Here is a 13,571-nt window from a genome sequence, read left to right as displayed (position 1 = left end):
GTCCAATACAAAGTCTATTCAATATCGCTTATGTGACCAGCATTTACGTTACTCACAGCGCTGATTCTTCTCCTCATGAACCTGGTATGCCGTAGGATAGTGTTCATAGGAATGATTCGCCATTCCTCGTGGACAGCCTGCTCAAGTTCTGCCAAAGTTGTTGGTGGATTTTGGTGTCGACGTACACGGCGGTTTAAGGAATCCCAGATGTACTCTATCGGATTTAAATCCGGGGATTTTGATGGCCCCGGCAACACATTAATGTTATTGGTCCTCAGGAAGTTTTCTGTTGGCCGCGCAGTGTGCAGGGTGGCGTTGTCATGCATTAACGTCAAATCTGAGTCATGACGTCTGAAATATGGTAAAACCTCTCTGTCCAGTACCTCAGCGCAGTACCTCGCTGCAGTAAGATTCCCCGGAATCGTGGTCAGATCTGTTTTATCATTATGTTTGATTCCTCCCCACACCATAACACTTACCCCTCCCCAACGGTCGAACTGTTGTACACAGTTATCGTGAAAATGTTCTCCACGACGTCGCCATACTCTACAGCGTCCATCGCTCATGACGAGACAAAATCTCGATTCATCTGTAAAAACTAAACGATTCCAGACACGTTGGTGTTGAAATTGACGTTGGCGAGTCCACTGAATACGTTGGCGTCGATAACGTTGTGACAGAACCAAACCTTTATTTAGCCGCCGAGCTTTCAACAAAAAAAGATTTCAGTCGTCTTCGAATTGTCCGTGGACTGACACGATTTCCGAAAATAACGATCCCTGAGATGCAGATGTACTTGTCCTCTCTTTTGTTGTTCCGTGAATCCTATACTTTCTCCACAATTTAACGATTGTCAGTCGTGTCACGTTGAACGTTCGGGCAAAGTCAGTTTGTCTGACTAGGAGCATTCCAACTGCCCTGCCTCTTTGTTCCTTTGTAAGTTGTGGCATATCTGTATTTGTCAATTATCAATGTCGAATTGCCGGATTACGTACCTAGTACAGATGTAAGTGCAGGTAACACGACACACACCGATAGCGTGCACTGCACGTGCAAAGTTAGGAAAACAGCAACATTCGGTTAGACGTTTTTACGCTTGGATGGTTTTTCGTTTGTTTTCATTTCAGAATATGATTTTGTGTCGAGATATCATGTTCACAAATTATACCGATCTTTCTCTTAATTTTAAAAAGAAATATGTTTTTCGCATGTATAATTACGTTTGCATCTCAGTATATAAGACCATGCAGCAGGAAATTGGTAAGTAGGCTACTTACACGGTAAAGACGGTAAATGGTTAATGAGGGATTCTTGCATTTTCAATTACAGTAAAACCCCGCTAAGTCGAACTCCTCGGGCCTGTGTCAATAGTTCGAGGAATACAGGGTATTCGAGTAATCAGAGGTTGGTCAAACTGTAGATCGTGTGTGAGCTATAGTCTGTACCGCGATGGTACGTCTCTGGTCATAGTAAGAAGTCATCGATCGACAGTTGACCTGACATGCCGGCCTTTGCTCTCCAGGTACCACCGCAGAGTCTGGAACGCCTCTAGTGCCTACGTCATCATGTGAAGAGGTCTAACGTCATCCACGCCTTCTTGTTCGATGTGTATTCGGTCGGTAGAGTGTGGATGTTCTTAAAGCATCGAGGCTTCGCGGACTTCTCTGTTCCATCCATATTGGCGCAGACCACAGTCAAGTGTGACACAGGGGGATTACATGTTCGACGAAAACATGGGAATATACTATGGTAATATTAGGGAACGGGGATAAATATGAGTTCGACGAAAAGGGGGTATTCGATGAATAGCGGTTCGAGGAATCCGGGGTTTTATAACATAGAATATATAAGGAAACGGCAGAGACCGAGCGGGCAGTTCAATGAATACGGGGCATTCGAGGAATGCGGGTTCGAGTAAGTGGGGTTTTACTGTACTATGACAAGGTCTTTACAAACATGTAACATGTAATTCCGTGCTTGATTCATACCGTATCATTATTTAAATAATTTTTCATGTTCTTGACCGGATATGTTATGATAACTTCTGTTTAATAATATTAGTATTAAATTACTGCATTATATTTGCCCTATAAGCTTACATTTGTTTATTAACAGGGTGATGCCGCCATTGGAATATTAATTTGTTACATTTATTCACATGCTTATAATTTGTCATTAATATAAAGCCACATTCAAATGTCCAATATCTCATTGCTAATGCTGATGTAACAACCTCAATTTAAAGAATATTCCAAAGCAGAATTTTCTCCTTATATCACGTGTGTATATCAGATTTACTGTATTTATAACCTGTGCGGATGATGACATTGCCATATTAAAAGTTATAATATGTCTTATTCAAGAAAGTATACAGTTGTTTTAATAACTTTGATATGGATGCTATCATTACATTTTTTTTTTCAGATTTGCAGAGAGTGATTCAAGTCAGTAACATTGCCCTTATACAACGTGTTTTAATTCTAAATAAAATAAACGTTTAGATATATGCAGCTTTAAACACGACCATATTGATGATTGAAGCTGACATTGTAACTTCATGTCCCAAGGATCACGTCAACCAGTCATACACAAGAAACAATGTCCGTACCCCCTGATGGTGGATGGGGCTGGGTTGTTGCATTCTCGGCCCTTATCCTCAACTTTCTCATCGATGGAATTTGTTTCTCCTTCGGAGTGTTCTTCCCGGATTTTCTGAGCTATTTCGGAGGCAGTAACGGAAAAACACAACTGATTAGTTCAGTTGTAAATGGAACTACTTTTCTTCTAGGTAAATTACCAACATATCAACATAATCATAATCCAAACTCAAATTTGATAAAACTAACGCACTATTTAATCAGTACAGAGTAAGTGTCTTCTACTTCATCGGCGAGAACATGTTTACCTTGGTCAGACAACGTATCTAATGTCGCGTGCTCAAACGAGAACAAGGTATACAACAGCGGAACCAACAGCCAAACTAAAGAGCATCAAATAATCTGGTTTCATATCGCGCAAAGAAATAGAATATTTCTCAATGATATCACTATGACGACCGTAAAACTTCATTATAATTTTCATCAACCGGCATCATTTGAAACCATGTGTTACGCATTTGTACGTCAGCTGACGACCTCTTGCACAGTCGTGACATTTTTGGAACTAACCCTTGAATGCTGAATCAACTGCGACATGTAAATGTAACAGAGGTCATTTTTCATCTGAGTGCCTCCTCTTGGAATCAAACCCGGGACACCTGAGCCCAATTGAGCTAAAGAGAACTTCTCTTTAGCTCGTTTGGTTGAGCGTCAGACTAGTAATTAGCCAGGGTTCCCGGGTTCGATTCCTAGCGGAGGCATTGCGACGAAAAATTACCTCTGTTACAAAAACACCATAGGGTGGGGATGCAGGAGTGTGTCTATCCAGAAATGAATAATTCACAATAGGGAAATTGAAATCATCAGGTTTATCATACAGATTGGTGGAAAGGTGTCCATGTTTGTTTCGTTGTAAAAAAGATAGAGATAAACAGAATTCCACCAAGTCAAGACACGAGTAGATTTGGTTTTCTATTAGCATGTTGTCTGGTTAAAGACTCTTGAACCTTCGTCACTTTCTGTAAACGAAAACGATATTTAGCAAGAATGATATTGCTTATGGTATTGTATGCGTATAATAGAATATGATTAAATTTAGTCTGTTTAGATGTTTAAATTGATACAAAAACCATCGGAATGAAGCATGAAGCAAGCAATAAAAACTGACTGATATATATGTAGTCAAAAAGACTCTGCCTGTTTCAATTACATACTTAATGTATTTATTTAGATAGAAAGAATAAAACCTTTGTATAATTCTCTCCATTGATTAGGTCCCTTTGCTGGGGCTGCAATAAAGAAGTCCAACTGTCGTAACGTCGCGATATTTGGAACGATATTGTCCAGTGTTGGACTGTTCCTGTCAACGTTCTCACCAGATCTCGACGTCATGATTCTGTTATACGGAGTAGTTGTAGGTATGTAATTACCAGTCATTTAAACAATTTTAGAGTCTTGTTCTATACTTGTTATTTCAACGTGATGTTAATTAAGTTTGGTTATTGAGTGACTTTGGTTGATCATAGTTTCGTTATAAAAGAAAACTTGATTATAACGAATTCCATGGGACCAGAGGAAATGATTCGTTATATCCGAAATTCGTTACAAGATTTTCGAGATATTCTGAATAACAGAGGGCTGGGGTCCGAGAGGGACATAAATAGCTTCCAAAACAATAGTGAACACAGTTGATCGTGCCAACTATAAAGACTTAACTTTGAAATCACTCAAGCGTGTAATTTTTATTAAAGATCGATTATGGACAACTGCATTTAAGTGTCTCAGAATTAGAAATGATAAACATGTCACATTTACATATCTATCAAAGTACCCTTGTTCGGCCATAACTTTCACTTTTAAAGCGAGGCGATAACACTTTCGGACTATTATTTATTTCGTTAAAGTCGGAAATTCGTATAATTTCTGTCAGCTTGAGAAAGTTTATAATTTTAATGTATTTGTAGGCGTGGGATTCGGGCTGGTGTTTACTCCCTCCATTGTCATTATCAGTTATTACTTTGATAAACGCCGAGCATTCGCCACTGGGCTAGCGGTGTGTGGGTCGGGGATAGGAGCCTTCGCTGTTCCCCCGTTATCTGTGGTACTTGTTGAGACATACGGCTGGAAAGGAGCCACGTGGCTTTTATCAGGAATTCTTCTCAATGGTGTTGTCTTTTCGTCCTTTTTCCGTCCGCATGGATCGCATTGTAAAGAAGATAGTGACAGCCAAAGCGATTTGAAAGAGAACCCGAGAAGGAAGACCATATGCAATATCATCACTGATTTATTAGGCTGCCCTGTTCTTACAAGTCCTACTTTTATCTTATTCTCAGGATCGTGTTTTCTGGTTTCTATCGGTAAGTTTTGCACAATTATTCCTAAACAAGAAGAATATATCTCAAACTTACCAAATCATATATATACATACGACATGAAAGCAGCAATTGAAATGGTAAGTGTAAATAATGAGCTACTTCAGGTTTTCTAGATATGCGATATTGAACATGTAAATGATTCTGTTACAGGGTTTTTCATTCCTTTCAATTTTCTTCCAATATTTGCTCATGACTCAAAGATGTCAGCCAGTGAGGGAGCCCTTCTTATATCTTTAATTGGCATCTCCAACACTGTGTCGAAGGTTTTGATTGGTAAAGTGTCCGACCAATCATGGGCGGACTGTATACTCATCAATAGTGTGGTGCTTGTGATTGGTGGAGTGGTCACTTGTTTTGTGCCATATTTTCGTATCTTCAGTATCTTGGCTGCCTACTCTATTACCTTTGGGGTAGTTACAGGTATGTTTGGTGAAACATGTAATTTTCATATTTATCTTTTTTATCTTGTGGTGTAAGGAGAGTGCAAATGATAACATAAAGGTACTATTTCGAAAGACCCTTTGTCATACCTTAAACCACATAGCTGCTTTAGTTGAACGCTCATAACTTGTAATTGATATAAAACCACATTCAAATATAAAAAAGCTAATAACTCACTGATATGGATATATATTTACCAAATAAAAGACAATTAGTTAAAATATGGATAGATATTTTAATTGCAATTGGGTTTTGGTGGTCTTGGCTTCAAGACGAAAAAAGATTAACTCTGGGAACAGAAGTTCACCTTATTAAGCATTCAAGTTTTAAAATGTGTTAGGTGTCAGTTTTCACCAAAAGGAAGAGAAACATGTTTACTAGCAGTTAAAAAGTAATGCAAGGCCTTCTGTAACCTACCACAAAGAAAACCTCATTTTATAGAACGTTCAAATCAACACCACTTCCTAAGATGATTTGATTTTATTCGAGAGTTAAATGGCATCGAAAAACGGGAGTCAGAATATTTAGTTAATCTGGACATTTGTACAAGCATTTTCTTCACAATAAGTGATTGAGTTATGTCTACTCTTAAGTTTACATTGGTAACTGGAAACTGCAAAGATTTCGCTGTTTGATGTTCAATGAATTCAGTTAAATGCTGTAGAGTGAGAGGCCAGACAACCTCATAATTAAAATTCTGCTGAAGGTATTGAAGCTCTTCACGCCCATATCGTAAACTTGTTTGGTATTTGTATCCGGTGAAGATGAATTCAGGAAAGAATTTGCAGAAAAATCTGTGTTATCTATGAAGGTGTCGAGGCTGCTCTTGGTATAACAGCCCGTATCGTTGCCATTGCTGACGAAAGATGGCATCAGCAATACAACTAACCTTTCTTTCAATATGCAATGCCTTAGACTGAATATTGAGAAGCATGAACTTCAAGAGATAGGATCTCAACAGATGCATAACTCCGACATTTCTAGATGATTTCTTGTTAATGACTAGAGCTTTGCTATCTATGTATTCTTATAGCTAATTCTGAACTACTATTAAAGGTCATCATGACTGGAACCAGTTAAAGAAAGATTATGTCTGATATAATTCCACACTCTCTCCAGCTACCCAGCCTTGCTTTGGAATAAATGCAAATTCCCCCAGGAAGCAAGCACTACAACCATTGACCCTTATGCTAGTACCCTCTATCATCTACACTTTACCCTCTGACCTATACCCTATACCCACTACACTTTACCCTCTAACTTATACCCTATACCCACTACACTTTACCATTTACCCCCTACCCAATTTTCTCTCCCTAAAATACAGCATATTTAAGCATTTACAGGTCCAGACGGTCTGTTACGATCCACTTTATCCGTCGTGCATCTATACATTTTTTTTACATTTGCGACTATTTCTATAAAAAAACACTGAACCCGTTTCAATGCTGAATTTATCCATATCCCACCCTCTACCCTCTACCTTACCCAAAATACAGTATCTTGATGTCATGCCATGATGTACAGTTTACTGTTATCTCTTGCCATTTTTAAGCGGATTGCTCATCATATTCTTGTCAACTCGAGCCTTCAACCCCTTCACTTCTAAACGTACAATGTGCATATATTTTAACAAAGATGGAGTACAGACGGGATGAGCTGGTATATAAGCAGACATATAGCAATTAAATGCATCAATCCACTGCTCAGTGTCCATGATTTTGAAATGTAAATAGCTATCATCCTCATTGAAGGTCTTTCCCGTTCTTTTGCTAACAGCACATCCAAGTTTACGTATTAGTCATTGATATGTATTTATTTGACGATTTGTATCGGAAATATTTTTACAAGGTCAGTGGAAAGCTGTTTAGCTGATACTCACCAGGAGAAAATTCATCAACATAACTTAAGAATGTATTCCTTTAATATTTGTCCGTAAGTAACACATCATTCACTATGAAATTTATTCCAACTTCATACCTTTGTCTTTTGTGTTCTTACTTCGTTACCTAAAGTTGTTCTTACAACCTTAAAAGGTGCGATTCTCATGACGTTTAGATAAAATTTCACATGTTGACTACCATTAGTTAATGGTGTGATTCTGATTAAAGTGTCAACGATTTCAACATTTACTGGTAGAAAAGGTTCTTCTCCTAAGTATAACTGTAGAAGTCTTGGATACATTTCAGCTTAATTCCGCATGAATTGTCACTACTAACTACAGATTTCAAATTCAAGAATTCTTTCTTGGTGGACAACTTCCGCAGATTTTAAGAACCCGAGAGCAAATATTTCAGCTTGTCTTTTGATCTCGAAAAAACAACTGGCAATTTATAATCAAAATTTGCAATAAATGAATTAGATGTTTAATCATGTAAATTACCCTAGACCTAGAACATTTTTCTATCCAAACATAAACACAAAAAAATATGCTTAATACTAGATGGTCAAATAAACGGATTTAATACTTGAATGATTGAATTCGAATATATCACCAGCAGCTATAAAAATAATAGAGATTGCACACTTTGATACGAAGTCAAGTTCAGGAATAACCTTTAAAGTTATAAGTATCAATTCTGTGTAAGTCAGTTCTATCTAATGGTCATAAAACATCGCAATACTGATTTTTATTCCAGGAACATTTTCAACACTGAACGCAGTCATTACGGTGGAGTTAAAGGGTATGGAGAATCTCCCGAATGCCTTTGGTCTCCTCAACTTATGGATTGGTATAGCGATGTTATTTGGATCTCCTATAGCAGGTTAAATCTCATTCTAACGTTGAATGTTAATAACCATCTACTCTTTGTAACAACATATTGATACCTTCAATGAAATGTCCAGACAGAAATAGTCGATAATCACCTGAAGTTCTGTAAACAAGACCGATGAATCACAATCATCGTGTTATTAGTGTTTTAATACAAATCGGATACCACGGGTGGTCAACATTTTGTGTATTTAGAAATGTGGGATAGGGTTTATTAATTTCCTGACTATATATAACTGTATATAAGCACATTTAAGTGAATCTCCTCATTACGTCATATCTAATAGCGACAGACGAAATAGTTTTCTACACGCGAAAACGTGTTCTATTTTCTCATGCCACACGTGCACAGCCTTAGCTTACAGACTCAAATTACACATACACTATATCTGTAGACATTATGTGGACGTTTCTTTTTGTCTCAGCAGTGAATCATTTCTAAAATCTTGTACTGTCAGATTTTAGGAACATTTCTTATGTATTACTCTCCTTTTTCGTTTTATAAAGAAATATGTATGTTGTATTTGTAACACCTGAGACCTAGTCAGTACAGACTTGTCACGTGTATAGATACATATCAACTTGATTTATTTTTCAACAATTGCGAAACAAGCCATTCCAACTTATTCTTATCACTCTTGTTGGCCCGAATGTAAGCGCGCTAGGCGTCTTATTGTGGGAGGAAATTGAAGTGTCCGGGGAAAACCCACGTTTTGTCACTTACATACCCGTATACATCTACTTGTTGTCCGGGGCTCACCACTCGTCATTCTCTGATGTTTAAGATTTATGCATTAGATATACTGATTAAGACAGGGTCGGGTTGTATTTCGATAAATCTAAAAATAAAATGACCTTTATAATCACGTATATTCACTACGTGCAAAACACACATGGTTGATGTTTAGTCATAACTACACGTATTTCTAGTTAAATTATCAGTAAATGGAGACTTGAATTTATAGCCACAGAAACAAAGAGTACATTTCCAGTTTCACAAGTTCAATATTGTGTATGTTACCATTCGCAACGATGTATGCCACACATCTACGACATATTGGAATATTCTTCTTAACTGACCATCTACCTGGGTCCTGTCCTGAGTCCTGACCAATGATCTACTCTTAATTAGATAGGGAACAATCAGTGTTCATCTGTGTCCCAAGAGTAGCGGTCAGCGAGGATTAACTTGAATTGGGTGACACTAATTAGATAATTAGGATGTGTACTCATTTAGCTAGGCCTTGATGATGTGGCCAGGTGGCCTGCCTTACGAATTTGACAAATGTAGCAAAGTTATTTAAGATCTACCTAGTAGAATCTCTAAAATCGGGAGATTATCCTAATTTTGATCCAGATGGCGGGACTGGGGAGTGAAAATCGGGAAAGTTGTCAAGTTTGTCTTCTAAGTATGTAATAAAAAAATTAACAAGTTACTTTTCCGTACTGTCGTTATTACTTCATTGATCGTATATCCATTCCATTAATATGCATCCAACGAACGTTTGATTGTATGGATCCAGAACCAATATTGTCCATACCGTCGATATTACATACTAGACTCTATATTCTGTATATATGTTATATCTACAATGTACAATCTACAATTATGGATGTAAATTCTATCATTAGTAACAACATGATATTCATGTTTCTAGGCTCGCTGTCAGATATCACAGGAGACTACAGTGTCACTTTCTACTACTGTGGAGCTGCCGTAGGACTAGGCGGCTTGCTGTGTCTTCTCCTGAGGAAGGTAATGAGATGGGAACACAGCAGATACCAGAACGCTAGTGTAACGTGTGGACATAACTCTACCGACATTTGTATGGAATCTACCGTTACCATTGATACTTATATGTAGATATATATATATTTTGTAAGCAATATCGAATAACACAATCTTAAACGTTATCATCGTCCAATTTTCCATGCTCGTACAATCTTCACGTGGTCAGCTTAGACACTGCATGTGGATTTTTATTACCCGAGGTTTGCCGTTACCTGTATTTTGCTAACGAATTCAAGTAATGACATAGTTCAGAATGTACACAGGTACAGGTACGATGTTTTTTTTTTTTTAGAAATGATCAGATATATGATGAGTATGACTTTTATTGAACTATAGAGTACCTCTTCATAACATTTTTGACATTTTATTTTTATCATGTTTGATTTCCTGTGTCGCGTTCTTCACATCAAAATGTAGTCCCTTAGCATCAATGACGAGATCATCATATATTTGACTCAACGATATCCGTTTCCATTCCTTTCGAGTTGTTTCGTATCTTGTTTCATTACACATTACAAATGTTAGAGTGTATATACCTAAATTTTATACCAAAGAAATACATGACTGTGGAATAATGACAAGACTTTGTTGTAATTTCTGATACACTTAATTATTCACTAATAAAAAAACATATCTTTATCTGTTTTTTTTTTGGTGAGTAAGGATATTTTCGCTTATGAAATATACCATCAGTGAAAGGTTTTCGTTTTTCATTATAGCCTTATCATTTTTTTCTATTTATGTATAGAAAGTAAAAATGATTGAAGAAAGGGTACCATATCTAACAGCATCATTTAACCAAACGTTTCTGTTTTAAGACACTCCGACATGAAAACAAAAAAACAAAAAAAAACAAAACAAGAAATCTTTTTTCTTTTTTTTTACTCTCAGTCTGATTTTATTTACTCCCTACGATCCATGAGCTATCACGGCAGGAACATGAGTGATCTCCCTTCCTCCTACCTTTATGGCTGCCGACGAGTGCGGAGGTGTCTGAGCTGAGTGCTTTTCTTACTCCTTCTCTTCGTACTGCTATTGTTGTCTGAGTATATTGTTACTCTATTAGTTGTCTATAAACCCATCTCCCAACTTATATTGTGAAATTAAGTATTGTCATTTATTTAGTTTGACCGTTTTTCCGGCCGCGTTTTCCTCCACGTGTTCGAGTGCGCGACCACGTGTCTCGTCACTCGGATTTTCGTGAAGTTGGAATTTGTTTTCTTGCTGCATCGTCGGCCGTTTTGTACGACCGTTTCTATTTTGCAGCGCAGTCTTTGTACTCTCGTTCGTAGATTTTTATTGTTAGAAAACTTCGTTGTCCTTGTTTTTTATTGTTACGATTTTTATTGACGATGGATAGTGCCAGGTTACGTCGGGGGTCAGATTCGTCCTCTTCTTCCGGTAAGGGAAGTAAGCTTTTTAAGCCCCCCCCCCCGCCTCCGGTTCTGAACCAGTAGGTGTTTTAGGCGTTCCTGCCGGGGGTGTTCTCGTCTCGTCGCGCTCCGCCCTCGAACAGGTGGTGGTCCCCCCTGTCCAGGCGCGCTGTGTTATGGGTAGGGACTTCCGACCGCCGGTCACTGTATCGTTCAGTGATCCCGGCGTGGCAGGTGGTGTTTGTTGGAAGGGGCCGCCTTGACTCCGGACCTGTATTTTCGAGTGCTGGTTCTGGGGCCACAGGTTTCTTTTCAGGGTTGTCTGTGGCTACGGGGATTAGTGCGGGGTCTGTCTTCCCGCCTCATAGGTTGCTGGTTCCGGTCACCTTTTCCCCCGGGCTCTGGGTATACGGATGCCTGCGGGCATTCAACCCTTGGCCGCCCAGGCCAGCCTGCGGATGGTTCTGGGTATCAGCAGTATCCCAGCAGTTACGGGCCTCGCCGGTACATGTCTGGGTGTCCACCTGGTGGGATTGATGGTCCATCCTTTTTTTGCGGATAGGGTGGCCAGCCTCAGACTCAGGCGGGCCATGTTGGCCAGTTCTGGGGTCAATCCCAGCCCGCGGGACCATTCCCATTCCCTCAGAGGTTTGGGTTTAATCCTATGGGTTTAATCCTCATGGAATTCCTGGGGGTTGGTTTCTCCCTTTAGGAGACGGTTAAGCAGTTCGGAGTCCCCCCAACGTTCTGCTACTCCGAAGGCCTTGTCAGCCGGTCCCAAGAAGGTTTGCCGGACCTTTAGGACTTCCGCCTCCTGCACGGACCCAGGGGTTGGCTTCGGGTCTAAGACCCAAGTCTACAGCCACGGCGGTTAGGCTCTCTGCGTCTAAACGCCGTATGGAAGAGCCTCACTGTCTGGAGTCGGCTCCTCCGGTGGCCCCTGTTCCTCCCACAGAGACTTCGGTCCCAATCGAGGAGGAGATGGATTCTGAGGGCGCGGGCATGGCAGTTAGACGATGCTGTTCATCTTTCTCCGGGGTGCTCGGACATTGACCCACCCGAGTCGCCTGATGACGACCCTACCGGTGAGGAGAGTTCTCGGTGGGAAGATGGCCCCGATGCTGCTGAAGCTGAGGCTCAGCATGCTCTGTCCGGGATTCGGGCCCTCCGGGCCGATGTCTCCCGTATTCTCGGGTTGGAGGTTTGCCCACCACCGTCTGCGTCGTCGATTCCGGAGTCCACCACCCTTTTAGGTTCTTTGGTGGCCCCTCGGGCATCCGGTCAGTCAGATCAGTCTCTGCAAAAAGGCACTATCGTGTCTTCTGCTCTGGGCACTGTCCGGGCTCAGGTATTGAAAAAGAATTCTTCGTCTACCCGTACTCCCGGGTTTGCTGGGCTGCAACTCGGCGATGGTGATCTGTCGGAGGCTTCTGTCAACGACTATGCCACGCATGATGGGCAACTAGCCCCTCAACCAGCAAGGCTTCTCGGGCTCTACCCTGTTCGGGGGAGCGCTTTCTTCTGTACAGAATGATATGAAGGAGGACTCAGGACTCGGTCGCCTCAGCACTTATTGTGAAGAGGTTTCAGACTTAGAAGGCCAGTGCCTCGCAGGGGTCAGCGCCTCCTAAGAAGGAGGCGAAGTCTTCGGCTGCTCAGTCTTCTGCTCAGCCCAAGTCCAAGCCTCACTTCAAGGGCAACAAGGGGGAAGGTAGGAAGGGTAAGAACCCTCCTGGGTGCAAGAAGAAGGGTTTCTGAGGTCTTCAGCTACTTGGCCGCGGCATACCAAGAGCCGGGTCGGGTGGACGCCTGTTTTCCCATCTCAAGCTCTTGTCCCTATCCCGCAGGAATATGCTCCGGGTGGGCAGACGATTCGCTGGTTTGGCAGGGTCTCGATCTGCCCCACCCGGCGCTTCCCGTGTGTGTGTGGTGGGGGGGAGGGGGGTGGAGGTGTCTCTCCGCTTTTCTCCCGCAGTAGCAGGAGATCTCGGAAGATGCTTGGGCTTTGTCGGTAGTCAGGGAGGGTTTAGGTATTCCCCCTTCTTCGAGATCCGCCCCTCGCCGCCCCGCCGATTTTCTTTTCCCCTTCAAGGGATGCAGAAAAGGCTCGGGCGCTCCAGGAGGAAGTAGGGACCATGCTGGCCAAGGGCGCGATAGAGAAGGTGCCTATGTTGGAGTGCACTCCCGGCTTCTACTCCAGAATGTTTCTGGTTCGGAAGA

At 40.9% G+C, this 13,571-nt stretch overlaps 1 protein-coding gene across 1 annotated transcript; it reads left to right on the top strand.

Annotated features, from left to right (window-relative positions):
• The first annotated feature begins 2,598 nt into the window (after positions 1 to 2,598).
• Positions 2,599 to 12,885, top strand: LOC132557689 (monocarboxylate transporter 9-like). Its single transcript, XM_060222207.1, has 8 exons — positions 2,599 to 2,788; positions 3,872 to 4,015; positions 4,562 to 4,954; positions 5,123 to 5,392; positions 8,053 to 8,178; positions 9,845 to 9,981; positions 11,914 to 12,045; positions 12,307 to 12,885. The coding sequence occupies exons 1-8, from the start codon at positions 2,599 to 2,601 to the stop codon at positions 12,883 to 12,885; spliced, it is 1,971 nt and encodes a 656-aa protein (XP_060078190.1).
• Positions 12,886 to 13,571: the final 686 nt, after the last annotated feature.

Source organism: Ylistrum balloti, unplaced genomic scaffold (genome assembly GCF_031769215.1).
Source record: "Ylistrum balloti isolate Yb309-2 unplaced genomic scaffold, AGI_CSIRO_Ybal_v1 Utg370706, whole genome shotgun sequence".
Classification (NCBI taxonomy): Eukaryota; Metazoa; Mollusca; class Bivalvia; order Pectinida; family Pectinidae; genus Ylistrum; species Ylistrum balloti.
This window is presented reverse-complemented; position numbering and strand designations above follow the sequence as displayed.

What these genes read in the sequence shown, in the direction of transcription:
- LOC132557689 (XM_060222207.1), top strand. Translation starts at nt 2,599, where the DNA reads ATGTCCGTACCCCCTGATGGTGGATGGGGCTGGGTTGTTGCATTCTCG. An exon ending in TGGAACTACTTTTCTTCTAG is followed by an intron (nt 2,789 to 3,871) that starts GTAAATTACCAA and finishes TCCATTGATTAG; the next exon opens with GTCCCTTTGCTGGGGCTGCA. An exon ending in GTGTTTTCTGGTTTCTATCG is followed by an intron (nt 4,955 to 5,122) that starts GTAAGTTTTGCA and finishes ATTCTGTTACAG; the next exon opens with GGTTTTTCATTCCTTTCAAT.